Source organism: Meriones unguiculatus, chromosome 6, assembly GCF_030254825.1.
Source record: "Meriones unguiculatus strain TT.TT164.6M chromosome 6, Bangor_MerUng_6.1, whole genome shotgun sequence".
NCBI classification, from domain to species: domain Eukaryota; kingdom Metazoa; phylum Chordata; class Mammalia; order Rodentia; family Muridae; genus Meriones; species Meriones unguiculatus.
This window is the reverse complement of record NC_083354.1, coordinates 15,257,625-15,285,110: the sequence shown is the minus strand read 5'-3', so window position 1 is coordinate 15,285,110 and position 27,486 is coordinate 15,257,625. Positions and strand designations below refer to the sequence as shown.

Genomic DNA, 27,486 nt, shown 5'->3' with positions numbered 1-27,486 from the left:
TACCCGTGTCTAAAGAGGGACTACAAATCACTGTATGGGCATGATTGCATTGTCAGAGTTCTGAAGAGCATTTCAAATACACCTCCGAGATCCAGTCTATCAGAACATAACCCACTCAATCATATGGTTATTTTCTCACTTTACTCAGAAGACACACAGGCTGTCCTGTGGCAATCTCCTCGCAGCTTAGGGACTCAATATCTCACGATACTGGACACTTCCCCACCTTTCTTGCAGGGTGCTGCAGGCTTGGGGCTCTCCCTTTGGGTGTCTGCCTTCTAACTTCCTCTTGTCATCTCATCGCTGTCACATTAAAGTTATTTGCAGTGGCCATTTCCCGACTTTCTCCATCATTTCTCTCTGCCTCACTTGTAACACCACTCAACAGTGATTCTCTTCAGCAACATGGAATTATTGGAATTATGCCATAGACTATCACAAACTTTGGTTGAAGTGTGAAAACCCAGCTTTGTCTCTTCTGCCCTCTCCTTTTCTGTACATTTGCCTGTTTACTGTTTTTCAACAGTGCGCTGTTTACTAGCCCAAAATTTGCCAAAAATGTTGCCTACTCACTTCTCTTTTGCACCAAAATTTGTGATATTTTCTGCCTTTCTCTAAAATTTCCTGTGTGTCTCTGCACGACTTCTGCTTCTGTTAATTGTGGAGGAGAGAGAAAAATGAACCAAGTGTACTAATTAAGTGTATCATAATCGTGTGAAAATACACTGGGGAGTTTCCTTTTTTTCAATGTTTACATTCATGTAGAAGTCAACTGTGGATGCTATCTTCTTAGAAAAGATAAAGCAACAGTAATGATTGAAATATGTTATTTGTTCACAGAAAAATAAAAGACCAAACTCATCTCCTTTTAATATATATATATATTGGGCTAGAGAGATGACTCAGAAGGTGTAATCATGTATTGTTCTACAGAACCCAAGTTCCGTTCTGAGCACCCACATCAGGCTACTCCCAAACACTGGTAACTCTAGTTCTCAGGGATCTGATGCCCCCTTCTGGCATCTGCAAGCACCTGCCCTCACATTCACATACACTGACCCTGATGCATACACATACATATAAAATTATTTTTAAAAATTTCCCCCCAATGGTTCACAATTCACTGAGATATTCTGAAGAGTTAAGCTAAGGGGAAGAATATTTAGCCCACTGACTGAATCTACCAAATTTGACTATAAACTTGTTTTATTGACTTTTAAGTTCACAATAAGAAGCTAGAATTACGGGTAATGTGTTGGCAGGAGATTGATGCTTTGCAGAAGTGCATGGTGCTAAGATAATGAGAGTCAGTTTAAATAGAAATTTGGCCTCAAAAAAAACAGAAGATCTCATTAAGTAGTAGATCAATAAATCCAGGGAAACAGACGGCTGATTAGGCAGAAGTAGCTTGCGAGTGAAGCTGTTCATATTTCCCTTTAGATGCCATGCTGAGTGACTGTGGGATTTCCTGGGAGTGCGTGCTCATCTGTGCCTGAGATCCCAACTCTCAATGCAGTTTCTTAATGACAGTGCAAAGCATGGCAATTATCTTACCCTGTCCCCCAAACTCACTCTCTCTCTCTCTCTCTCACACACACACACAAGCTACAGCCTTCAAGTTCTAACTTGCTGTATCTCAGATGTAACATACTAGAGGCCAGGGATGGATGCGGTGGGGTGTGGATGTAAAAATACCCGTCAGGGTTCAGTGTCATTCAGACGACCGCTAGGTGACTTGTTGAATAGCCACTTTAACTTGTTTTCCCCAGAGAAGAGCAACCCTCGTGGTGATCTAGAATTCTCAGTGACTCCCCCCATGGTGTGCTACTTTGATCTACTTCAGAGGAAAACATCACCCTTGTCTCCCTAATTGGAGAGAACTGGTCCTGGTTCTCACGCTCACTAGCCTACCAAGGCTAACGTTCAAAACACAGGATGGACTGTGGGTGAGGAAAAGCATGGGTCACACTGGGTATGGCTAGAGACCATATACCCCTATGGATCTGTAGAGGTCTTCTTTAGCCCTGAGGATTCTGTACCACTATACTCATAAACCTGAATGAAAATCTTCAATGCACATTTGAAGGCCAACTTCCATTTCATTCTAACTGATTCACAAAAGTAAGCCAAATCTGGTCATTATTTCTTTAACCCAAATTAGCAGTTGCTTAGCGCATGCCTTCCTAGATCAATTGCTCCTGAATGTGACTCCGGGAGCTGTCATGGGCATTGTCTGCAAATGTGGAAATGCAGATTCTCAGATCCTGCATCAGATCTGTGCAGTCAGCACCTCTGGAGCCATCCTCAGCAGCCGCTAGTGGAATAATTTGCCCGCCAAACCTCAGAGCAACAGGCGGCAGGTGGAGGTCACCATTCAGAGAGGAGCCACGTGGGGAAGGAGTACTTAGCAAGGTGCATACAGGGTTTCCATCTTTAAAGCATTCTGGCTATAGAATCAGTAACAGTGAATAGGAGAAGGAGAGATGGAGAAAGGGGGGCAGGTTGGGGAGGGAGAGCATACCCATCACTCATGAGACAGCCCCTTGGTGAATGGCTGCATCTCTTTTTCATAATCAAATACAGTTTACATGGAGGAGTCACAGATGGTATGGGGTTCAGTGCCATGGAAGGACAGCGAGTCAGAGCTCCACACTTGAAAACATGGAGTCCTAATGGGATTCTGGCAGTCAAGTGAGAGTCTGTGACATTTAACGGATCAACTAGGATGACTAAAATGTCCTCTGGCCTCAGGACATGTTGCTGGCATATTGTAGGGGCTGGCCATCAACACCCAGCAAAGTGCTGATTCCCTGAGCTATTATCAGGTCAGGATCCTGGGGAGGCCCATCTATTGTTTTACTCCTAGAATCTGTAAGTTGGAAGTTCTTGTTCAGAGGCTATCTTTATTCACAGTGAGCATGAACATGTGAGTGTGTGTGTGTGTGTGTGTGTGTGTGTGTGCGCGCTTAAGCCCAAGGTTGACATTGGGGATTTTCCTCAACTGCCACTCTCAACTAGACTGACAGGGCACACTGAAACCTATGAATCCTCCTGTCTCTGCATGCTTAGTACTAGGATTACAGACTTGTGACACCTTGCCCAACTTTCTACATCTATGCTGGGAATCAAAACTCAGGTCCCCGTGCTCGCACAGCGAGTGATGAGTAACTCAGTGGTCTCTCTAAGCCCCTTAGTCACGTTTCAAGTGCTGACTAAATCTCTGCGGGGAGGAAGACTCTCCTACCAACCTAGCCTCAGCAAAAGAGAGACTCCATCTCACTGTGTCTTTTACCTGTTTTAATACATCCAGTATATCATAAGTCTCCCATTTATTCTGCCACAGATGCCTAGGCTTGGCCTCAAGAGTAAAAACAGTTGATGAGATTCCATTCCCCAACCCAACACTGGGTTTCAGAAGGCAGTATGGTTAGAAGTGTCACTCCAGGCCATTTCCAATGGTGACTCCTGTCAATTACCCCGTCTGTTCATCCCATGTCATCATTAAAAAACCTTGGGAGGATAATGATGTGCACCTCACAGGGTTTTAGGGAGATAAGTGAGGCACCATGAATAAAATGATTAGTGTAGCATTGTTCTTTTGTGTTTACTTGTTTGGTTCTTTTTGAGACAGGGTTTCTCTGGGTATAGCCCTAGCTATTCTGTATTTCTTTTTGTAGACCAGGTTAGCCTCCATTTCACAGACATCTGCCTGCCTCTGCCTCCCAAGTGCTGGGATTAAAGGTGTGCGCCACCATGACTGGCTTAAGCCACTATTCTTGATGAATTTTCACTATTATTTTTTAAAGTTAGGATTAGGTTTCAGAACACAAGGAAGAACAATATGCATGTCTCATATTCCTTAGCTCCAGCATACGGCAGACGCACACCCTGATGTCCTCCAGGGACCAAAGGGGATGTTTTAAGTAATATTGGAGATTGTTATTTCACTGACTTTAAACAGCTTTGTAAATGCATTTGTTTTATGTGTGTGGGTGTATGTTCTCCACCATGTCTGTGTGTGCACATGAGTGCAGTGCCCACAGAAGCCTAGATTCAATGGCACGGAGGCTATAGGAGGATGTGAGCCACCATATGGATGCTGGGACTTGAACCTGGGTCCTCCACAAGGGCAGCCAGTGATCTTAATCACTGAACCGTGCCTCCAACCCTAATATTTCTTTAAAAATTTAACTACCTGTATTTTTCCAGAGAAGTGGCACTGTCACACTAATATCCAGTCCTGATGCAGCAAGCTTACAAACCTCCTTGTTCAAAGCCTTAAAGACTCAGCACATCTCTGTGTCACCATCCTGAAATGTCTAGTGTTGGTTTTTGTTCATTAGTTTGTTTGTTTTGGTACCTTATAGAGCTGTGTACACACTTTAGTAAGAGGGAATCACTCCTGGAAAACTCATTTTAGATCGTTGAATCTTCTGAAATGCCCGTGGATCATTACCATCTCTCATCAAAAGAAAGTATTTTAAATCACTGTGCTATTTCAGTATAGTTTGATACAAGGATCCAAGAAGCACATGATCTTTAAGACTAAAAGGCTGCACCTTATGTTAACATGAGTCAAAACCAAACTCGTAGTCTGTTATTATAATTCACATTGCAAGATATGAATTATATTAGCCATCAACTCTCACTTTATCAACTCTTTTACATAAGATGCAAGTTGTAGATTAACAGGCTGATATTGGTAATGGATTTCAATGAGTTTTACTTACTTTTATAGTCATATAATTAACTGTTTCAGCCTTTTATTTTTTTTTATTTCATTGTAAGACTCTGTGTGAGTTGCTAAGAGTTACATGTTTTTCAAATAATTCTCAAAAAAACCAGAAAATTATTTTTCAATGCCAATTGCTAATTGCTATGTTTCTAGGAAATGTTTTTCACTGTCGTTATATTATTTTCCTGTGATAAGAATTAGGCATTACTAGGATATTCAATTTCCCAGGGATTAAAAATGCTTTATTTATGTGAATTTTCGTAGTGCCAACAAAATCTTTACAGTTCCTCTGTGATACATATAGAATGCTATCCCTTTTCATCTTGCTTAGGCAACGTGTTTTCCTATACATCCTCTTTCCAAAGCTCATTTGTGGATCTCCATCTACACCTCACAGTGTCACTTTAAGAAGAGCTGGTAGGTCAGAGCTGCTAAAGGTGAAGCAGGAGCGGAGGCCTCAGCCCTTCACTCCTCTATGATCTTTCTTCTTCTACAGTTTGCTTCAAGCACTATCTTCCTAAGGAACACACTAACACACTTTTGAGAGGCAACTATATAATGTATAGCTGTTTGTTAAGAAAGGGCTTTGATGATTTCAGGGATAATTATACAGATTTTTACCATATTAAAAACGAGATAATCACCAGGAATATCCTCTTTAAGAATGACCCAAATAAATCATTCTTAGCTAGTATCTTAACAAGCGAAGGGTTTTCTTAGTCATTCCAATCAACAAAAGCTTGAGCTTAATGCTGAATTCATAGCAGATAAATACTGTTGTAGAATTTGGCTGACAGTTTGCCTGGGATCCTTCTTAGGGTCCTAGCTGTTGGACAGCCATAGATATCTCTTAGATAGTCAAAATTGTACAGCTAATTTCTTCACTTAGCTCTTTGAGCCTGCTAGCACCCCTGCTCTCCCCTTGTCAGACCTCTCAGACAGGAGCTCTTGAGTCATATAATAGTGAAGAGGTCCTCTCTAGGGTCACCTAAGCTGTCTGATGTTCCATGACCCAGAAGTAAATCTCTGTGAACCATGGAGCTTATAGATGTAATTGTTACCACAGGATGATCTGTTCTGACACAGTGAAACAAGACACTAGCTTCTAGAAGACATCCTTACTAATTAGAAGAAAATGTAAACTTTTCTCTGAAAGGCAGGCCCAATGATAGGCTCAGAGCTGAGCCTCCCATTCACAGAGGACCTTCGTTTTAGTCTTTTGGGGGATAATGACAAGTGAAGTTATAGAAATGTTATGTTTATGGTTAAAAGCAGTCACACGCTCAGTGTGCCCATCTGTTATGAGCTAAGTGGTTTTCTCAAAACTTTACAGTCAAAAGCTTTAATCACCAGGCGCCCAAGATGTGACAAATATTCAGATAGAGTGTCTTCAATTTGTTTAAAGCTAAGGCCTTAAGAAGGCCATTAAATTAAAATGATACCTCTATGGTAGACACTAGAATGCAATTGGCAGGTGTCCTTCTCAGATGAAAAAAATAGATTCACAGAGACCCTTGGGTGCTCCAAGGGCAGTCCCTATGACGGTATGTACAAGGCGTCTTTGTTATTTAAGATACCCAGTGTACTGCATTTCCTTATAGTGGCCTTAACAAACAAAGACCTTAAATGTTTCACAATGTAAAGTGGATTTTGGCATTTCTTAGTTTTCCAACAAGACAAATGTATTTTTGGGTTTATTTACTAAGAGAATAAAATTTACTTCCTTATTCATGAGATCCAGAAAGTGTATGTTCTTAAAACTTCTCTGATTGCTGGATGATTTTATTTGAAATTGCCAGAGTGTAAAGTTTTAACATTGTCATTATGAAGTTTTCGGAGCCATAGATTATGCTTATTCATGATAATACCCTCAAAGCAGTAGCCAGGTGCGTAGCTGAGGCCATCAGGGAGCTCTTCTTTGAACATCTGGAACCAGATGTGAACATCTGGCCCAGAGCCAGACTAGTGTTTCCTTCAGTCAGTCACAGAAGCAAGAGTGTAGCCACAATCCCAAATTATTAAGTGTAATGCAACTATCCTGTTTCAAAATTCTAAAATGGGGGCTGCATCCAAAATGGCACAAATCTTAGCCCTCTGACGTAGCAGAGATGTTTAGGTTGGCTAAACATTCAGAGAAGACACACCTCACGCAACCTACCTTTGCAAATCTTCTCATTAAGTGAGATAAGGCTTCAGGATTTGGACATTCCAGCTTCTTAATGATCTCAAAGCTCTGGTTCAGCTGAGCGAAGACATCCACCACAGAACAAGAGAAGAGGGCATGTTCCGATGTCTGCTGGAACTGAGGGATGAGAAGAAAGATGGTCTGAGCAAGGGATCGAGGGAAGGGATCTTCACTATGTTTCTAAACAATAGATCCTGTCACACCCAGTCCCTGGGTTAGGGTTGAAGGTCAATGAGGAGGGATTCTCCCCAATGACCAGGAGCTTGTGAACCTGAGAACTGAAGTCCTGTAGACTGCCACCCTTTGGGAACCAAACCATGGGACAGAGATGGAAAAAGCAGGCAGTTGTTTATGCAAGCCTAGGCTTAGGAAAATGGGGTAAAGGCTCAAAGAAAAATTCTTAATTTCTGAAAGGGAATTTCTCATGGATTTAAGTTGTTATGGGTGCACGATTCCCATACTCGGTAGAGCTGTCATCATTATCACTGTCATCATCACCACCCTTTGCCTCCTCCTCCACAGGCACATTCGCTGACCTCTTTGATCTGCTGATCTGCACTGCAGAGATTTGCTCTATCTTTTTCTTAGCAATCAACCTTGGAAAGACATGGTGGTGACACCTGAATGCCCAGCACTTGGGAGGCTAAGGCAGAAGGATCAGAAGTTGAAGACCAGCTTCAGCTAACACAGCCTGGGCTACATGAGACCTGTCTCAAGAGCAAATCAAAACAAAACAGTTCTGGTCCTCACCTCTTCCTGGTAACATGCTAACTTTAAGGAAGGAGAAAATATAACTGCATTACACCTTCAAGGGGTAAAATACCACATTAAAGATAGCTAAAAGATAGCCCTAGACATCAGGACTTTGCTGAGGTCCATTAAGGGAACGTATTTCCTTCTGCTAAAGCATGTTTCTTCGTGTATGAGTACATTACGTGCATGCATAAAGAGGCCAGAGGTAGATGTTGAATGTTTTCCTCATCACTCCTACCTTTCTTTTAGAGGGTTCCAGAAAAGCAGAGTTTGTATGAGTCTGGGAGGGGAATCTTGTAGAGTCAGACTTACACAATAGAGAAGAATTTGGGGGCAAAGCAATGATTGATTTCTCTTGTTTCCTTTTATTTAACTGGCTCCTCTGGCTCTTTGAAATTGTCTTAAATCTGTTTAGGTCACTGAGGAATTAAAATGGAACTCAGCTAAGAACAATGAGCCCTACATTTCCTACTTGCTCAAAGGTGAGAAAGGTAATGGAATTCTGGCCATGCTGGACTCACGCCATCTTTTTTGTCTCTTCCCAGGGCTCCGTGAAGGAACTCCATGGACACATCTTCATTTTCATCTAGCCACTGCATAACAAAAGGCTCAAACCACCTACAAAAAAAAATGAGTATGTTACCTCCCGGAACACCATTTGTATGTGGTAAATGGCCATGTTGCTCCCATGAGGGTGATCCAGGATCAGACATCTTTCATTTTTGTTCCTTTATAGAGGGTTATACTTCATCAAACTTATTTTCCTCACTTTCAATCTTTCTCTCTTTGTATTTACATGCTTCCCAACATCCACTCTTCAATTCCCTCCTATTCAAGGTTCAAATTCCCACTGACTGTAGACTTCCTGTGCTGTGTCTCCAGATCTACTATCCTACCATACCATAATTCCTTTCCATTGAATGGTATGGACCCATCAAACTCCTACAGGCAACATGCTTTACCCTCAGCTTCTTAAATACTCCCCATGAGCTACCTGCTTTGGTTTTTGTGACTAGTTTGGGGTAAGTTTCAATATACACTTCCTATTTTTTTTTTCTACAAGGATGTCCAGTTGATCTTGTACCATTTTTTTAAAAGTCCATTCATCAGACAATGGGTCCGTCTTCAGGCTACTTTCTTTTCTTGGTACATCTGCATCTACTGATGTCCTACTTTCCTAAATCTGTGTCTTTTAAGTAAGTCCTGGTTACAAATGGTATAGTTCCCAGCTGTCAGAGATTGTCTTCAACATTGCCTGCAACCAAGTAAGTCTAGTCCTTGATCTTAAGGAGAAACTTTGGAAAATTTATTGATAAGCATCATACTTCTTTAGCCATTTTTCTATTTTTTAAAAATGATTAAAAAATATTTTAATTATGTGTGTCTCTGTGTGTGTGAGTGCAATGCGTGGGGCCAGAAGAAGGCATTGAATCCCCAGAAGCTGGAATTAAAAGTAGTTTTGAGCCATGTGATGTGGGTGCTGAGAATTGAACTCAGTTTCCCTGTGAGAGAAGTGTTTACTCAACTGCTGAGCTATGACTCCAACCCCCTTAATGGCTTTCATATTGTTTTTATTTGTTCATTTGTTTGTTTGTTTTAAGGCCTATTTTATTGGATTAAGATAGTTTTTAATTGGGTGTGGTGCCACACACCTTTAATCCCAGCATGGGGGTGGGGGGAAGAGAAGGCAGAGGCAGTTGAATCTCTGAGTTAGAGGCCAGTTCTAGGATATCCAGGTCTACACAGAGAAACCCTGTTTCAAAAACCAACCCAACCCAACCCAACCCAACCCAACCCAACCCAACCCAACCCAACCCAACCGATCCTAACCAACAAACCAAGACAGTTTTCTTCTATTTTTAGTGCAGTACTTATTTTTGCAACTAGCCATCATTTCTCTTATCTTTTCAGTTTCAGGAACTCAGGCTTTTGTATCTTAATTGCATACATTGTCATTTTAGGGGGATATAATTTATAGTTTTTGTTCCCTCTCTTTATATATAAACATTCTCTCTAAGCCTACCTTCAAATTTTTATGCCTCCTGTGCTGAATATAAGTTAGCATTAATCTTATCTGTTATATTTTAAGTTTTATCTCAGTTCTATAATTTCTAGTTTATTCTTATAGATTTAAATTTTCTGTTAAAACTTTAATATTTTAAATCATAAATCAAAGTCTTTGTCTGATAAGATTAACATTTGGGGGGGTTCTAGACAATGGGTCCTCTGGTGAAATAGGTCCTAAATTTTTTACTGAATGTTACATTTCCGTCTATGAAAAATTCTTTCCCTTTTTAAAATTTTTGTGTATTTTATGTGTATAAGTGCTTTTTCTTTTTGTCTGTGTATGACATACTTTCCAGGTGCCCATTGAGGTCAGAAGAGGGCATGAGGTCCTCTGGAACTGGGGTTGCAGATGGCTGTGAACATTCTGGGAGCTTAACCCAGGTCCACTGTCAGAGCAGCCAGGGCTCCTAACTGCTGGGCCACCTCTCCAGCCTCGTGTGGAGCTTCTGTTGATTGCTTCCTCCAGGGAGGATTTAAGTTTTCCCTTGGAAAGGACACGAAGGGATAACACCTCTCTTTGCACAAGGCTGGTTCTTAGGTTGCTCTTTTCATGTTTGCTCTCATTTAAGGACAGAGCCCTCCAGATCCTACCAAGACCAGGGCAGTTTACAATGCTTCTCTCCCCCACCCCCTGGAAGGCCGGCCCTTTAGCTGTTGTTCCATAGTGGGGCTGCTCAAGTCTCTACTTATTAACAGACTCCTGGCTCCTCCATTCGACTTAACGGTTTTCTTCCTTAGTCTTCACATTCATGTAAATTATGGGTGGGAAATAGTTCAGATCCCTGGAACACAAGCAAATGCTGAGTGGGCAGGGTGGCATGATAGTAGAGCATTAATCCCAGCACGTGGAAGGTAGAATGGGGATCTTTGGAGTAAATTGACAAGTTGGTTAGCCCAGTCTGTGAGGTGAGCTCTGGCATCAAGTGAGACACTTTGCTCAGTGAGCAAGGCAGGGCGCTATTGAGAAAGACACTAAGGTTCCAGCCTCTGGGGAAAATACGAATGGAGTCATGTCCATTTTTTTTCTGTCCTTCCCTTTCTCTGGAATTTGAACATCAATATTTGCTTCTCTCTAGCAAGACTGCTGTAAGTTCTGAACAGCAGAACTGTTTGGCCTTCAAGTCCACAGAACTGCCAGTTGGCCCATAGACGTGAGTGTAGACCATGGTGAGAAGTCCTGTAGGCAGATGTGTGCTTCTCCATTCTCAAGGATACTAACTTTTCAGCTGCCCGGGTTGCTCTCTGACTGTTTACTCTTGCTCACTTTCGTAGCTGGTGTTCAGTATGCATGCAAGTGTGATTTTAGCTTAATCTGGTAAGTCTAGACAGCTAGAGGCAGATGTCTGGCAGACAGCTCTTCTGCTTCGCTTCCCTGTTCCCAATCAAGATGCCAGCAACTGTTTTGTGTGCATTCACTTCGTGTCTAACTTTTTTTCTTCATTTATTTTTCCCTCATATGTTTTTAATTGAACAAATTCTCAAAATTATATTGTCAGAATTTTACTATGTGTCTTTAACTGTTGTGTTCTTATTTCAAATGCTCTATATAATAGTAAGCCTATAAACAGTAAGAAATGTATAATATTTTGTTTTTAAATTTTTTGAGTTAGTAAGATTTTTTTTAAATAACAAAATGAATGGCTTTATTTTATTTTATTATTAATTCTTACAAAGTATGTATATTGATTGGTACATATCTTGGAATGTGTATACCTTGAGGACAAGTTAAGTTGATTAGCATATACAACGAATAAGAATAAAGCCTTTATAAAAAGCTATAGAAACCCCATTACTTTGTATGCTAAATTAAAATATTAAGAAAAATACATTATTCAACACACTTATGACATCTGGGGTCAGAACACATAAAATCAACCCTCAGCAATTTTCTAGAGGTTATTTTATTATTATTTTCTAGAGGTTATTTTATTATTATTATTTTCTAGAGGTTATTTTTTATTATTATTTTTTGCACGTGCATGTGGCAGTTGGATGTAGGCCTCAGGTGTCTTCCACGGTTGCCATCCACTCTATTCATTGAGGCAGGGTCTCTCAATAGTCCCAGAGCTCACTGACTTGCCTGGTCAAACCAGGTTACTCACCCCAGGGGTCTTCTGCTTCCAATTTCAAATTGTTGGGTTTACAGGTGGGCCTTTGTGCCCATGTGGCATTTACGTGGGTCCTTGGAATTCAAACTCCATTCCTGACATTTGATTGACAAGCACTTTGGCTGTTGAGCTACTTCCCCAGCCTAGATCTTAGCAATTTTCAACTATATAAAATGCTGTTATGAAGTAGAGCCACTCTGTTTTATAACAGCTCTCTTGAGAACATCCCCCTCATCTGAAGCCTGTATCCTGCAGCCCGCATCTTTCCATACGCCCCTTGCGGTGTAGACAGTTGAGTTGTGTCACCATGCTGTTCCATCTCACGTACCTCCATAAGGAGATTACACTGAGGCTGTTAGTATCCTGCCATTACATTGCTCATTAACTCCTAAATCTCTGCTCTGTCCCCCAGTCTCGATTGCTTCCGATTCCCATGATGCCTAATGACTAGTACATGCCTCACAGAATCTATTTATAACAGTCTAGTTTAAAGCTATTTTCTGATATCACTTTCTATTGATCTGAGGAAAGTATCTTAGACCCCCACTAGAAGAGCAAGACTGCCAATGTGTCAGAGCCCATGTAGCTACCTTCATTTCCATATCAACACTTTCCCTTTTTTTTTCTTGACATAACCTGATTGAGTTTTAAAGGTCTACAATAGAGCTGCAGCAGTCCTTCAGTTGAGTGACACTCTTCTTGTGTATATACTCCTTAAATTAACTTGTTTCATTTCACTGTCATAACATCTGTGATAATCAATATCGCCTGAATATAAATAAGCTTGTTCAGGGTGAGGTCCTTATCTTACTAATCTTCTACAGAGACGAGCCTGGAAAGACCCCTTGGCCAGAACAAAATAGAGTCCTGATGCTCATCAAATACAGAATATTCTTTGAGTGGCTGAATAATTAAAAATGTATTGATTGATGCTGTGACCGTTACTCTCAACTGTCAATCTAATGAGGTCTAGAATCACCTGGGAGTTGAACCCCTAGGCATGCCTCTGAGGGATCATCTTCATTCAGTTAATTCAAGCGTGAAGAGCCACCCACTCTGGGAGGCACTATTACCTGGGCTGGGACTGTGAACTGCATTAAGATGGAGGAAGTGAGCTGTGCACAAGCATGCGTCTACTTCTTGACTGTGGATGCAATGCGACCGGATGCCACAAGCTCATGCCTCCATGACTTTCCTAACATGGTAGAGTAGAGACTGGAACTGTGAGCCAAAATAAGGCAACCTCCCTTACATTGTTTCTGTAAGGCATTTCATCGTGGTCAACAGAAAAGGAACAGAGACAGAGATGAACTCATAAAATGAAAATGTCATTGCAAAGTAATGATTTCTATTGCAGATACATGGATTTCTGTGACAGTTATACCTTGTATTAAAATAAAAGTCTGGTTATTTATAAAACAGTAGAGCATTCTAGCATAATTTTCTTTTTCCCACTTTCCGTATGTGTTTGCTGTGCATGTATGTATATGCAGGGTCTTGCACGTGTGTGTGGGTATGATGCACCTGTTTGAGCATGTATGTGGAGGTACGTGATTGTCATTGGGAGTCATCTTCCTTGGCGTTTCCACCTTATTCACTGAAGTAGAATCTCTCAATTAAACCCAGATCTCACTGATATGGCTAGTCTTGCTATCCAGCTTGTTTTGGGAATTCCCCCCCCACCCTCTGACAGGGCAGCCTCCATGCCCAGCTGGCATTTCATGTCGGTTTCTGGGACTCCAAACACTGGTCCTAAAGTTTGTGTCGCAATTGCTTAAACTGCTGAGCTGTCTCCCTAGCACTATGCATTGTAGCACTTTCGTAGGAAATAATTTCATCGTCTAAACCAGAGCCCATTCTGTGTTTTTTTGTTTTTTTGTTTTTTTGTTTTTTGTTTTTTGTTTTTTCCTCTTTGGGTAGCTAAGTAAGGCATTTTTGAAATATGCCATGCCATCCTCATGGACTCGGAGACATGAAAATCTCTCCACATTAGCTTTACTACAGAAATGTCTGCATTCAAATGAGAAGTATCTGAGGAGCTCTTAGTCTTTACAACTCAGCTGTGATTTTTGCAGCACTGTGAATTCAGGACAAAGGGGGAGAGTGAAAATCATGACTTACAAGGAATATTCCGGAACAGCATCCTTGAAGGCAGGAAGTTCTCTCACATACTCATTATAAAACCATTTCACTTTGAAATGCAAATTCATATAATCGGTGCTCTTGCATAATCGGTGCTTCTCATGTTCTGTAACAGATAAAATCACACAATTAATAAAATTTGGCTTGCAGACAATGCCACTGGGTTTGGATCAACCTTTATTATTGGTATTTCTGTAAAGAAGAAAATTGTGTATTCCAGGCAAAGAGCATTGCTGAAGGCAGCCCGAATGTTCTGTAGCAAACAAAATATAATCCTGGAGGGACAAGAAATTGGCTCAGGGGTTAAGAATGTTTGCTGCATTTACAGAGGCCTGGAGTTTGGGTCCCAGTGTTCATGTTGGAGGGCTCATGACCACATAGAATTCCAGGGGAACTGACACCCTTACTCCTCATCTTTCAGGGTAGCAACACTCAGGTACACAGAGCCACACACAGAAACACACATAATAAAATAAACAAAATAAGACAATCTTTTGTCCTTAGAGGGAAGGCTAAGTGATACTATGAAGTGGTTTGTGTATTCTATTGTGTCTCAATTTAAAAAAAAAAAAGAAAGATGCGAATTTTGATGGAGAAAGACTAACAACATAGTAAAATTTGCATTTGTCTGGAGGCTCCACGCTTTGGCTGCTTTTAGCCAGATACACGGCGACAGAAAGACATTCTAAGGGATCAAACGCGACTTAAAGCAGCAGCTATAATCGCCGATTAACATGGGGAATGTGGGACATGTGCACGTGGGTCAGGTCACATCCCGACCTAGTTTTAACACTTAAAAGAACTAAGACGGTTGAGGAGAGAGAGATACATTTAGCTTCTACGCCATATCATACATTTTCATTTCCTGGGAGGAATTTCCTAGTGTGTGGCTTAAAGGGGCTAGCCTAAAGCTGTTTACGGAATATGGGCACACAGGACCGGGAAGGAGAGACCCTCGGAGCGGTGCTGAATGTGTCAGTGTGTGCTGTGTATGTGTGTGTTTGTGTAGGTATGTGTACAGCGTCTTCCTTAATTGCACTTGTTTATTTTGTTGAGACAAGGTCATTGAGGCACGTGCTTGCTGGCTGGGTGTGGCAGGCCAGTGGGACACAGGGATCTTCTGCTTCCCTGGCTGGGATGGCAGACTCTCACCAGCTTGTCCGGCTGCTTACCTGGATCCTGGGGCTCTAGACTCAGGTCTCATGCACCCACAGCATGCCTTTACTCAGCAGCTGCGTCCCCAGCCCGGGAATATGCCTTTCTCTGTTCCACCTCACTACAGCGGACCTGCTGGCCTCATCTGGCAGCAACAATAGACACAACCAAATCCTGAATCTCTCTGTTTTTCTTCAGGATGTAAACAGCCTCCTCTGAGAAATCCCTCTGGGAGTCAGTGACTCTCAGTGAAGCTGGGAACTTTGCCTCCTTATAGAAACCCCCCTTGCATTGCATTCTGTGGTAAATAATGAAAAACTAAGGTTGAAGAAATTGGATTGTTATTGAAAACAGAAGACATCAGGGAAATGCAAATCAAAACGACCCTGAGATTTCACCTTACACCCATCAGAATGGCTAAGATCAAAAACTCAAGTGACAACACATGCTGGAGAGGTTGTGGAGAAAGGGGAACCCTCCTCCACTGCTGGATTGACTGTAACCTTGTACAACCACTCTGGAAAGCAATCTGGTGCTTGCTCAGAAAATTGGGAATAGTGCTACCCTAAGACCCAGCTATACCACTCCTGGGCATATACCCAAAAGATTCTCTACCATACAACAAGGACATTTGTTCAATTATGTTCATAGTAGCTTTATTTATAATAGCCAGAATCTGGAAATACCCTAAATGTCCCTCAACTGCGAATAGATAAAGAAATTTACACAATGGAATACTATTCCGCTATTAAAAACAAGGAAATCATAAAATTTTTAGGCAAATGGATGGAACTAGAAAAGATCATCTTGAGTGACATAACCCAGAACCAGAAACACATGCATGGTATATATTCACTTATAAGGGATTATTAGCAATATAATACAGGGTAACCATACTAAAATCCACAGACCTAAAGAAGCTAAATAACAAGGAGGACCTTAGGGAGGATGCTTAATTCTTATTCAGAAGGGCAAACAGAATAGACACCAGAAGTGGTGGAAGAGAGGCAACAGGACAGGAGCCTACCGCAGATGTCCTCTGAAAGACTCCACCCAGTAGGGTATCAAACCAGGTGTTGAGACTCAGCCAAAGTTTGGGCAGAATGCAAGGAATCTTATGGAAGAGAGTGTGTGTCTTGGGGTGGGGGGAGATAGAAGGACCCAGAAGGCACAGGAGCTCTACAAGGAGACCAACAGAGCCAACAAACCTGGACCCAAGGTGGCCTGCTGAGACGGATGCACCAACCAAGGGTCATACATGGAGAGGACCTAGACCCCTGCTCAGATGTAGCCTGTAGGTAGCCCAGTCTTCACATGGATCCCCTAGAAAGGGGAACAGGGGTTATTTCTGGCATGGACTCTGTTACCCACAATTTGATCACTTTCCCTTGGTGGGCCATCCTTGCCAGGCCACAGAGGAAGAGGATGCAGACAGTCCTGCTGAGTCTTGATAGGTTAGAGTCAGATGGTCGGGGAGGAGGGCTCCCCCTTTTTGTGGTCTAGGGGAAGGTAATGGGGGGGGAGGAGGGAGGGTGGGGCTGGCTGGAGATGAGGGAGAGGGCTACAATTGGGATATAAAGTGAATAAATTATAAAAAATAAAATTAAAATACCTAAAAAGCAATTATTCTGTGGGTGTGCTTGAGTATGGCATCATACTAACTTGCCAAGTTCTAAGTACAAGTGGGAAAACTCAATATTTTGCTGCATGCCGAAATAAAATGTTCAAATTAACAACTTCACATTTTCAAAATCTGGCTCTGGCTCAGATACTTAGCTACTCAGAAATTTTTCACAATTCTGAACGTGTACGTGCTGGCTGGCCAGGATGGTGAATGTTATGTGATTCCTTTTTCCCAGGTTTGTGGATGAGCAGTGTTAGAGTAATGAGCATGGAGTCTGGTATTGATTCTTTGACATCCAGCTAACCATCTAGGGCTAGATTTGTCACGTACCAGGAATTCCAGTCACATGGAAGGACAAGGGAAGAGAATTGCTAGGACAAAGCCAACCTGGGGCCACAGAATTACGTGTCCTTCCTGATTTGTGAGAGTGAGAAGAGAAAATTCACAGAGTCAAATGAAAATGGAACACAGCCTACAGTCAATGCACTTTTAAGAGAGGTTCTTAGAGCTAAGAGTTCCGACGATAAAAAAAATATCAAAGAGCTAAAATATATAGCCTAGTATCACATCCCAAGATCTTAGGAAAACTGGAACAAGACAAAGCTAAATCTGGTAGAAAGAAGGAATAATCATCAGAGTGGAAATAGAGATTAAAAGAGCAGCGCAATGGACCAATGAAAGAGAGATAAACATGACAGAAAAGTCACTTCATAAACTGATCTAAGATACTGAAGAAGGGATGAAGGGAGGGAGGGAATGAGATGGACACAGACAGACAGACACACACACACCAAACTCATAATAATTATCTACAAAAGAGCAAAGAACAAGCAGTGTATTTAATAAACAAATGATCTGAACAGACACTTCTCGAAAGAAGAAATACAAACGATCAATAACTGTGTTAAAATATCAACACCTTCAGCCATGAGAGAAACAAGAACCACAGTACAGAAGTTCCTCCTCTTCCCATTCCGAATGGCTGTATCAAATGACAAAAGCGGTCAGCTGGAGGGGAAAGGAACGGAAGCCTCCTGCTGGTAGGAGTAGCAGAGCACTGTGGGGAAAACAGTACTGAGGTTTCTTCAAAGCTAAAAATAATAATACCACATGATCCAGGTTGAGCACGCTCAGCTATCAGGGAGGAAGGGAAGCCAGCACACAGAAGAGTCGCGCAAGTTTACCGTCACCGCCCTCACAATGGCAAAGTGACAGAATCAGAGTGGGTGCCCGTCGGCGGATCAGTAAAGAAGCTGTGGATGCGAACAGTGGAGTTTTATTCAGCCACCAAAAAAGCTGCCACGTCATGTCCAGGACAGACGCAACCAGACAACATTATGCTCTGTGAAGCACAACAGACTTTTGGAGACAAGTATTAGATGTGTTCTCACATTGATAGAGCCTAAGGGGAACAGTGATCTGGAAGTTAAGAGTGACTGTGAGGGTTAAGGTTGTAGGAACCCTGAGCTGGGAGGAGAGAGGAAAGGCAGTGGGGAGGGTAGAATGGATTAAAGCACAACACACTTACACATGGAACATCGCGATGAAACCAATAACTTACAGAACGAACATGAGTTAAGCTTTATATAAAATACACTTATATAACGACGACTTTAAATGTTTTATGTATAAAAATTAAGTGTTTGACTTAATCGGATTTTTTAGCTATATTCAAAATTTTACTTAGAATGGCATATTAATCAATTAAGTTTTAGAATTAAAATCTTACATGAAATTGTATTTTTGTGAGCTATAATATCAAACCATGAGATTTGGAGAAAAAATTGTTTTTTAATTCTTTACGTATAAGACTGACTGTAAGCTCAGATTGGGTAGACAAAGAAAAATTTCAAGTAGAGCTGAGATAAGCAAAAAAGACCTAAAGGAAAATAAAAATGAGAAAAATTTCAGAGTAAAAGTGTACTTACATTTTTTTTTTTTTATTTAAAGGAAAAACTTAGATCAGCCTGGGTGCGTAGTTTAGAAAACATTCTATTGTTGAGGATGTAAGAAGAATACAAATTATTTGAAAATTGTTATTATTACAGATAGTAATTTTGTTGAAATAAGGGTGATAAAGTGTATTTGCCAGAAGAAAAACACAGTGAACGCTGGGAGTATGAATTTAAATATTGAACCAGTCAGGGCAGAAGACCCACATACACACACTGAAGATGAAGTTTTAACTTTGCCGTCTTTCAAGAAGTTAAAGGAGAATTGGCACCACGCACAAATGTTACCATGTTGCTGTAGAGAAATAGTCATTAAGGTGCAAAGAACGAACACAGTAGCAGCTCATGAGCGGGGGGGGGGGGGGGGGGGGAGGGGGGCTTGGGCCACCTGTTCCGAGCATGTTCTCATATTAGTGGAATTCCGAAGGGCTACCGGCTTTATTAATACAGGAGACATTCATGGAGGGCAGGCCCGATCCCGGCGAGGCACTGGGGATACAAAGGAAAGTTCCACGTGCTGTGCTCTCCATCTGAGGTGCATTGTGGGTAAGAAGGAAGGGTGACAATTTCAACAGTGTGGCAAGTGTGTGACTTGCAGGATTCTGTAACCTGCTATAGGAGATGAATTTAGCTCAACTACTAGTCAGCCACAAAAATAATTTCCTATAGTGGAATTTAGTGGAGAAAAAAAAATAAACAATAGGGACATACGGGACATACTACCTAAATGGGACCTACTTGCCCTTAAAAAGAACCCTACTTCATACTCACTCTTTGTTATGAAATCATATAACTGTCCCAACTAAAAACCCTGCCCTCCCATTTTTTGCCTCTTGTGTTTTGAAATGATTTAACGGTAATTTGGATGAGCCATATGTATTTCACTAGTCTTCCCTTTGCAGCATTCTCCACACCATAAAAAAAAGCAGTTTTTCAGGTAGAACACTTGTCTATTTGCTTAGCTAGCTTTAACTTCACTTCTCTTTAAGGACATAAGCTCTTCCTTTTTGCTAATTTACATAGTCAATTTAGAACTCACAGACCTCTTCGGGTCTAAATTTTTAGATACCCTCTTAGCAGCCCCGAGCTCTGCTATCTCCAGGGCTCCAGGGAGAGAATTTCATCAGCTTGATTCACTGTAACTACCCTGGCCAGGCCTTTTCTTCTTTCTTCCAGCTTCCGAGTCGCTCAGTAAGAGCGGGCATCTCTGACCTTTCTAAAAGGCTAAGTCTGTTTTTATTCTTGCCTGGGGACTATTCATTTTCATCCCTAAGAATTAAGCTGGAAAATAACATGAAATTATCATGGTTTTCTGGGGAAAATATTCTTCAAATTATCGGTTTAAAGTTTGTTTAAACTTTAAACAAACTTTTAAAGGCGAGGTCTCAGGTAGCCACAGCTGGCCTTGAACAGCTATGTAGCTGGAATGGGATGACCTTGAATTCTGATCCTTCTGTTTCTACCTTTCCAGCCCTGGCATTCCGGGTGAGCGCTGCTTTAGTGGTTTGAATGTGAAATGTCCTCCATAGTTTCAAGTATTTGAACACTTGGTCTCTGGTAGGTGGTGCTGTTCAGGGAGGTTTGGGAGGTGCAGCCTTGCTGGACGAAGTGTTTCACTATTTCACTAGGGGATGAGCTTTGGGGGGTGGGGGGAAGCCTTGCACCATTTCCGATTACCTCTTGTCAACTTTCTGCTTGTGCCACCATCCTTGCCTGCCGCTTGCTGCCATGGTTCCTCACCAGGATGGGATGGACTCTGGTCCTTCTGAAACCTTCCACCCAAATAAACTCTTCCTTTTCCAAACTGCCTTGGTCGTGGTACTTTATCATAGTGTCAGAGAAGGAACTAGTCCATCCGCTATGCTTGGTCTGTGCAGTGCTGGGCTTTGCGCATGCTAGCCACGCACCGTGGAGCCCCATTTCCAACCTCGGCTTCTGCTTTTCCTAACACAGAAGGTAGCTCCCGGGTGAACCCCATTTCCAGTCCTAATTTCTGTGTCTTTGAGCCGTGTTTTTCTCACAAGCTATCAGCTGATATTTACTACTCTCTGCGGATGGAAACAAGAGACTTGCGACACCAGCTGTTGTCACGCTCTGCCAGTTCAAGGAGAGAGGGACTGACATCCCTCTATGAGTTGTGCTCCTTGCCTAAGCCAACAAGGGACCTGCAGGATACTGAGGTAGTGTGTGATAGAGCACCGATCTTGAGGGCAGTATAGTAAAAGACTGGAATGAAAGAGTATATCGGGTTTGCCTGTGATATTTTTCCATAAACAGCAGGAATAAAGAGACGCTTTCCTTTACGTCCATTTATTACTTCACAAGGACTCTCCATAAACACCATGAGCTCCTGTGGCAGGTTTGACTACTTGCTAAACCTTGTTCTTGTTTGCCCAGGCACACAGGCAGACTATGTGCTAGCCTTGCTTGCTGCATGAATTTAGGGCTAAAGAACATCATGAGTTTAGGTTAGAAAGAAACTCTTGTCAAATTTCCCATTTTCTTACTCTCAAATACTGGCCAAGTGCAGACATCCAGAGCACAGTTCCAAGGTCCTACGATTAGCAAACTCCACATGTAGGATGCTGGGTCCCTGAGCCACATGGCATGGTAGAGTTGCCCAAACTCTAAATGGTGCAAGTAAAAACACAGCAAAATTTATATTGTGCTAAATTGTCTGTCTGTGGAGCTGGGCCACATGTTACTATATTTCATTGCGCCACAGAAAGGTTTTCAAAAGCTACTACTCACTCCTTAATTATTGCCTCGGCCTCTAATTTCCAGTTATTGTATCTTTATTGTGTGTTGGGGGGTGGCGGGTGGTTGAGATGGGCTCTCATGTAGCCGAGGCTGGACTTGAACTCATTACATAGCTGATAATGACCTTGAGTACTTAATCCTCCTGTCTTCCTCTCTGAGGTTCTGGGATAACAGGCATGTACCACAGGGCCTGTGTAAGAAATATATGCAGGTTCTGCATGTGGGCTGACCCCCTGCAGGCCTTCCAGGTAGGCTAATTAATATCTTGGGTAGTAGTACAGGGAATCCCCGTGAGCCCAGAGACTTAGGAATCTCTGCATTTCACAATCCAAAACCCACACCCATAATGTGTGCTTTTCCCATAATGTGTGACTGAACCTTGCACAGGAAAATTTTCAAAAGAACCATAATTACATCTGCAGTATTACCCCCCCCCCAAATATCAACGGGAGAGATTATAATATCAAATTCAGAAATATTCCTCAAGTCATCTTGAATCCCACTCAATTATTTATGTGCAATGCTGACTATGTTAATAAAATTCTCTTGAGCTCATTTGTTTCATGTGAGAAGAATGACTCTTAAATTTGTTTAGCCATCAATCCTCCTACATTTTTAATTTTGGCAACAAAAACTGGACTAGCTCATTACATTTATAAAACAAACTATTTAATTAGCTTTTCCAAACTGCTATATAATAATTTTGTGTAGAATTTAATCTTTGAATTTCAGTGGGAAATATAAATATTTTACTAGCAGGATAAAAAAATGCTTACTTAAAATCATACAAAGAAAAGGCTTCGCAGTTAAAAAAAATCTGGCTGTTTTTGTCTGGAACATACTTATTAGCATTTAGTTGGAAATGTATATCTTTTCAGGGAGTTAGTATTTATGTATAAGCTTTAGACATAATGTGGAAACATATGATTATATGTAACATATACAATAGAGGTGGTACACATATAATTTTCTTTTCTGCTTTTTTTGAGGCAGGGTCCTGTGTCATGCACATTGTTCTAGAATTCCTGATGCACCTTGAACTCCTGAGCCTCCTGCCTCAATCTTGTGGGACTACAGGTGTGTGCATGACAGCATTCAGCTATTCAACCCACTTTCCTGACAAGGCAAGTGTCTGTCACCATCACAGTGCTCCTGTGATATCATTTACTGCACAGCTACTTTGCTTTGTCCCAAGAGATAGGTGCCATACATTATCTTTCTGCACAGTCTTAAAACCTCTTCTTTGGAGATTGGCACCGTTCTCTTTTTTCCATACGTGGTGATGCAGGGCTGGAGGGAATACCAAACAAAAAACAGAGGTGTGGTTCAAGGTCTTTGAAGATATGATGGGTGTCCTGCTCACAGTTGCACAAGCTGATTACCCAGCAACTTTTGTTTAAAAATTACAGACTGCTGTACACACACACACACACACACACACACACACACACACACAAACATCTATGCTACTGCAGTTCTTTAGTAAGTATACAGAGGGAGAGGCCGTGGGTTCTCATTCATATACTGAGAAAATAAGCCATTTTAGATAAGCCTGATAAAGATCTAATGACATTGGCATATCTCCGAAGGTGAGGTAGCATCTAACCTTCTGCCTGGCAAAGTGAGGTGTGGTATTAACAATGCAGAGGAGGAACAAAAGGGAAAAAAACTGTACATAACATGCTAAGAAAAAGGAGCTTGGACTCACGTGACTCTTCCATAAATGAAAACCAGAAAAGTAGATCACGCTTATCAGGTTTTTCAATAATCACTAACTGACATTTCTGACAGCCCAATTATTAAAAAAATATGCAAAGAAAATAAAGCTAAGAAAAAAAAAAAGAAACTAATATGCTTTGCTCTTTGGCCACCGAGAAGGATGCTGGGAGCTCAGGAGGAGCAAGGAAACAAGCTCAGAATTCCAGCAACTTTCTCAGCACAAGCCAAGAAAAAAAAACAAAAAACCATGCAGATTTCCTTAGTTTACACGATGTGGGTAGATGTGCCTCCCAGATAGATCCTCTGGCACATCCACTTAGAATTCTGATCTAGACCTACTGGCCATAAAGCAGGGCTGGAAGGCTCTCAGCCCTCCCTGGAGAAGGCTGTGCCTGAGTCCCAGAATGTCAGGAGCAGCGGGGAATGTCCTTATCATTTGGGCTAGGATGGACAGCCATGAGCAAAACAAACACAGCGGAGGTGGAGCAGGGTTCAAAACAGAGATACACATCACTCTGAAACACAATGGTAAATTTCAGGCACCCAAGAAGCTACTGCCACAAATTGAGCAACCTTGGAACAAGGAAAAGCACTGAAAAAGAAACAGATACAGACTCCTCTTGGTTGGTGATTTTTTTTTTTTACTTTAAAAAGTGTTTTATTATAATAATTATTATTTGTGTGTATATGACATGGGAGTCATGCCTAGGCCCTGTGAACTTGGGAGGTCAGAGGACAACTTTGAAGGGTCAGTTCTCTTGCCCAGCATGTATGTTTAACTGCTGAGGTAGCTCACCAACACCAAATATGGTTCTTTTCATCAGAATCCTAACAGCAGAGGCTGTGCAGAATATTTTCATGAGAGTCAGAACTGGGAGCTGAAATGTAGACTTCAATCATGTGTGCAACACATACTCAATTATGTACTATGATCGAGGTACTGTCCTATGGGGAGAGTATACAACACAGAAGGAAATGCTATCTCCACCACCAATAGCGTACGATATGGTGAGGAGACAGACACTCCTTGATGCCTCGCGGAAGGCTGAAGAGGGCAGGGGGTGAAAGAAGGATGAGGGCACACTCCCTTCTTCAGCAGAGCATTCAAGGAAGGTCTCTAATGGGAGGAAGCCAGAGCAAATGGACAACAGAGAGCAATGTACGCAGGCATTTCCCAGGAAAACATGTTAGGAAGAAGACAGAGAAAGCGACAGACTCTAAAACAGGAAAAAAAAAAAAAAGTTTAAAGTCCAAGGAGCTGAAGGAGGCCCCTGTGACTGACATGGAGGTGGAGGTAGGGGTGGGTGGAGGGTAGTGGTCAGTTGAGTTCAGAGGGGCCCCAGGACCAGGTCACACAGGAGGTCTGTAAAACCTCTGAGAAAGACCTTTCTTTCCTGTGCCATAAGCAGCGGTAGGTAACGTGTTTCTAATCTACATAGGTAAAACACTTTAGTTCCTGTCTGAAAGAGAGAAGTTTGGGAGAAGTTTGAGGCCACTGTGGTAGACCAAGCTTGGTGGGGACAAAGGGACCTTGGAGTGGGTGCTGTAATGCGTTGTGGGGTTGGGATATATTCTTGGTACCGGGTCTTTCCAGTGTATAACCCCTTTCCTTCCTAAATTAACATTCTAAAAAGGGAAATGGCAGTCTATTAAATTTGCTCCCACTGCCTCTTCTGCGTAGACCCATAGATTCGTGTATGGAGGAAACAAATAGATTGATGAGCTAAGCAAAGGGGAGACGGAAGACAAGGCTCAGTAATCGGTGGAGCTGAAGGGTTCCCAGCACCCACATGGCGGCTCATGGCTGCCCGTTAACTCCAGCTCCAAGGGATCTGAGGCCTTCTTTTGGCCTCCATGGATATTGCCTGCACATGGTGTACATACATACATGTATGCAGGCAAAACACTTATACACAGAAAACAGATATAAGCAAACCTTTAAATACTACATAAGGAGATGGCTTTTTGCCACACTCCTACCCCCCCTGCCCCATCTTTCCACCTGTCTTGCTGAGAACAGAATGGGTATTCAGTCACCCTGTCGAGGGGGAGGAGGTCTCGTCAGCACTGGTCTCGATCTGTACATGTTTTGGCTTATAGATTCTACAAGGGCAAATCACTGTCATATCTCAAACACCTGATTTTCTGCAACAAAAGCACCTGTTTATGCCTTCCATTTTTTTTTATTAAGACTTGTCAATAAAATACAAAAGTGATTTCTGCTTTAATATGTAGGTCGTATGAGCTACTCAAAAGTAATCAATTGCTTGCCTTTCTCAGAAGTTTATAAGTTTTTACTGCAAAACCATTGCTTAAAATGTTTTTTATTAAAAGACGCAAATCTTTACAGAATTTACTTCTTGTAATTTCCTGTGCACTTGTCATTACTTATTTAAAAATAACCTGGAGTTCAGACACTTTTTTAGGAAAAAAAATCAATTTTTATCAATTATTTATGACACCCAAAACCAAAAAGAAAGTAATTCTGGTATTGGTAGATGGAAAATAAGCTATTTCTCGTTAGCATTTGGGTTTGTTGTCATTTCCTTATTACTCATGAAGGAAATAGAAGTAAATACTAGATCATGAAGATAAAGGGAAGACAAGGATTTATTTAGATTACAGTTTGTAAGTAATTGAAAAGCTAAGTATTTGACTATTTTTGAGCTTATTATTGATGCCTTTTTATTTTATAATTTATTTGCTTAATAAGTTAAAAGTTTTCTTTCTCTTTGCAATTAGTTTAACTCTAATAGGATAGCTTTGAGTTAATCAAATAGAGCTATATTTATCACCCTGCACAAAACTGAAGTCCAAGTGGATTAAAGACCTCAAAATAAAACAAGACACACTAAAACTTTTTAGAAGAAAAAGTAGGGAAGAGCCTTGAACTCCTTAGCACAGGAGAAAACTTTCTGAACAGAACACCAACAGCGCAGGCTCTAAGAGCCACAATCAATAAATGGGACCCCATGAAACTGAAAAGCTACTGTAAAGCAAAGGACACAGTCAACAGAACAAAACAACAGCCTATAGATTGGGAAAGGATCTTTGCCAACCCTATATCTGACAGAGGGCTAATATCCAGAATATATCATGAACTCAAGAAGTTAAACAGCAACAAATCAAGTAATCCAATTATAAAATGGGGTATAGAGCCAAACAGAGAATTCTTAATAGAAGAATATCGAATGGCAGAGAAACACTTAAAGAAATGCTCAACATCCTTAGCTATCAAGGAAATGCAAATCAAAATGACCTTGAGATTTCACCTTACACCCATCAGAATGTCTAGGATCAAAAACTCAAGTGACAATATATGCTGGAGAGGATGTGAAGAAAGGGGAACCCTCCTCCATTGCTGGTGGGAATGTAAACTTTTACAACCACTTTGGAAATTATGGCACTTTCTCAGACAATTAGGAATATGCTACCTCAAGATCCAACTATACCACTCTTAGGCACATATCCAAAATATGCTCAAGTACACAACAAGGACATTTGCTCAACCATGTTTGTATCAGCCTTATTCATACTAGCCAGAACCTGGAAACAACCCAGATGTCCCTCAATTGAGGAATGGATACAGAAATTGTGGTACACTTACACAATGGAATACTACTCAGCAATTAAAAACAAGAAAATCATGAAATTTGCAGGCAAATGATGGGAACTAGAAAAGATCTTCCTGATGAGGTATCCCAGAAGCAGAAAGACACACATGGTATATACTCGCTTATAAGTGGATATTAGACATATAATATAGGATAACTATACTAAAGACTGTACACCTAAAGAAGCTAAGCAAGGAGGACCCTGGGTAAGATGATCAATCCTTACTCAGAAAGGCAGATGCGACAGAAATTGGAAGAGGGAGAAAATAGGGAACAGTACAGGAGCCTATTACAGAGGGCCTCTGAAAGACTCTACCCAACAGGGTATCAAAGAAGATGCTGAGACTCATATCCAAACTTTGGGAGAGTGCAGGGAATCTCATGAAAGAAGATGGAGATAGAAGGACCTGGAGGGGACAGGAGCTCCACAGGGAGAGCAACAGAACCAAAATGTCTGGGCCCAGGGGTCTTTTCTGAGACTGATATTCCAACCAAGGACCATGCATGGAGATAACCTAGAGCCCTTGCACAGATGTAGCCCATGGCAGCTCAGTGTCCAAGTGGGTTCCCTAGTACTAGGGATAGGGACTGTCTCTGACATGAACTCAGTGGCTGGCTCTTTGATCACCTCCCCCTGAGGGGGGTTCAGCCTTACCACATCATAGTGGAAGA

At 41.6% G+C, this 27,486-nt stretch overlaps 1 protein-coding gene across 3 annotated transcripts in view; it reads right to left on the bottom strand.

Annotated features, from left to right (window-relative positions):
* The window catches only part of Unc13c (unc-13 homolog C), a 483,555-nt gene that overhangs the window by 89,289 nt on the left and 366,780 nt on the right, over positions 1–27,486 (bottom strand). For all 3 annotated transcript variants that reach the window (XM_060384763.1, XM_060384762.1, XM_060384764.1), the window contains exons 19-21: positions 13,970–14,096; positions 8,195–8,291; positions 6,894–7,037 (exon numbers count right to left, since the gene is read on the bottom strand). In XM_060384763.1, the coding sequence (XP_060240746.1) occupies positions 6,894–7,037; positions 8,195–8,291; positions 13,970–14,096 (368 nt within the window). The remainder of the gene's footprint in view (positions 1–6,893; positions 7,038–8,194; positions 8,292–13,969; positions 14,097–27,486) is intronic.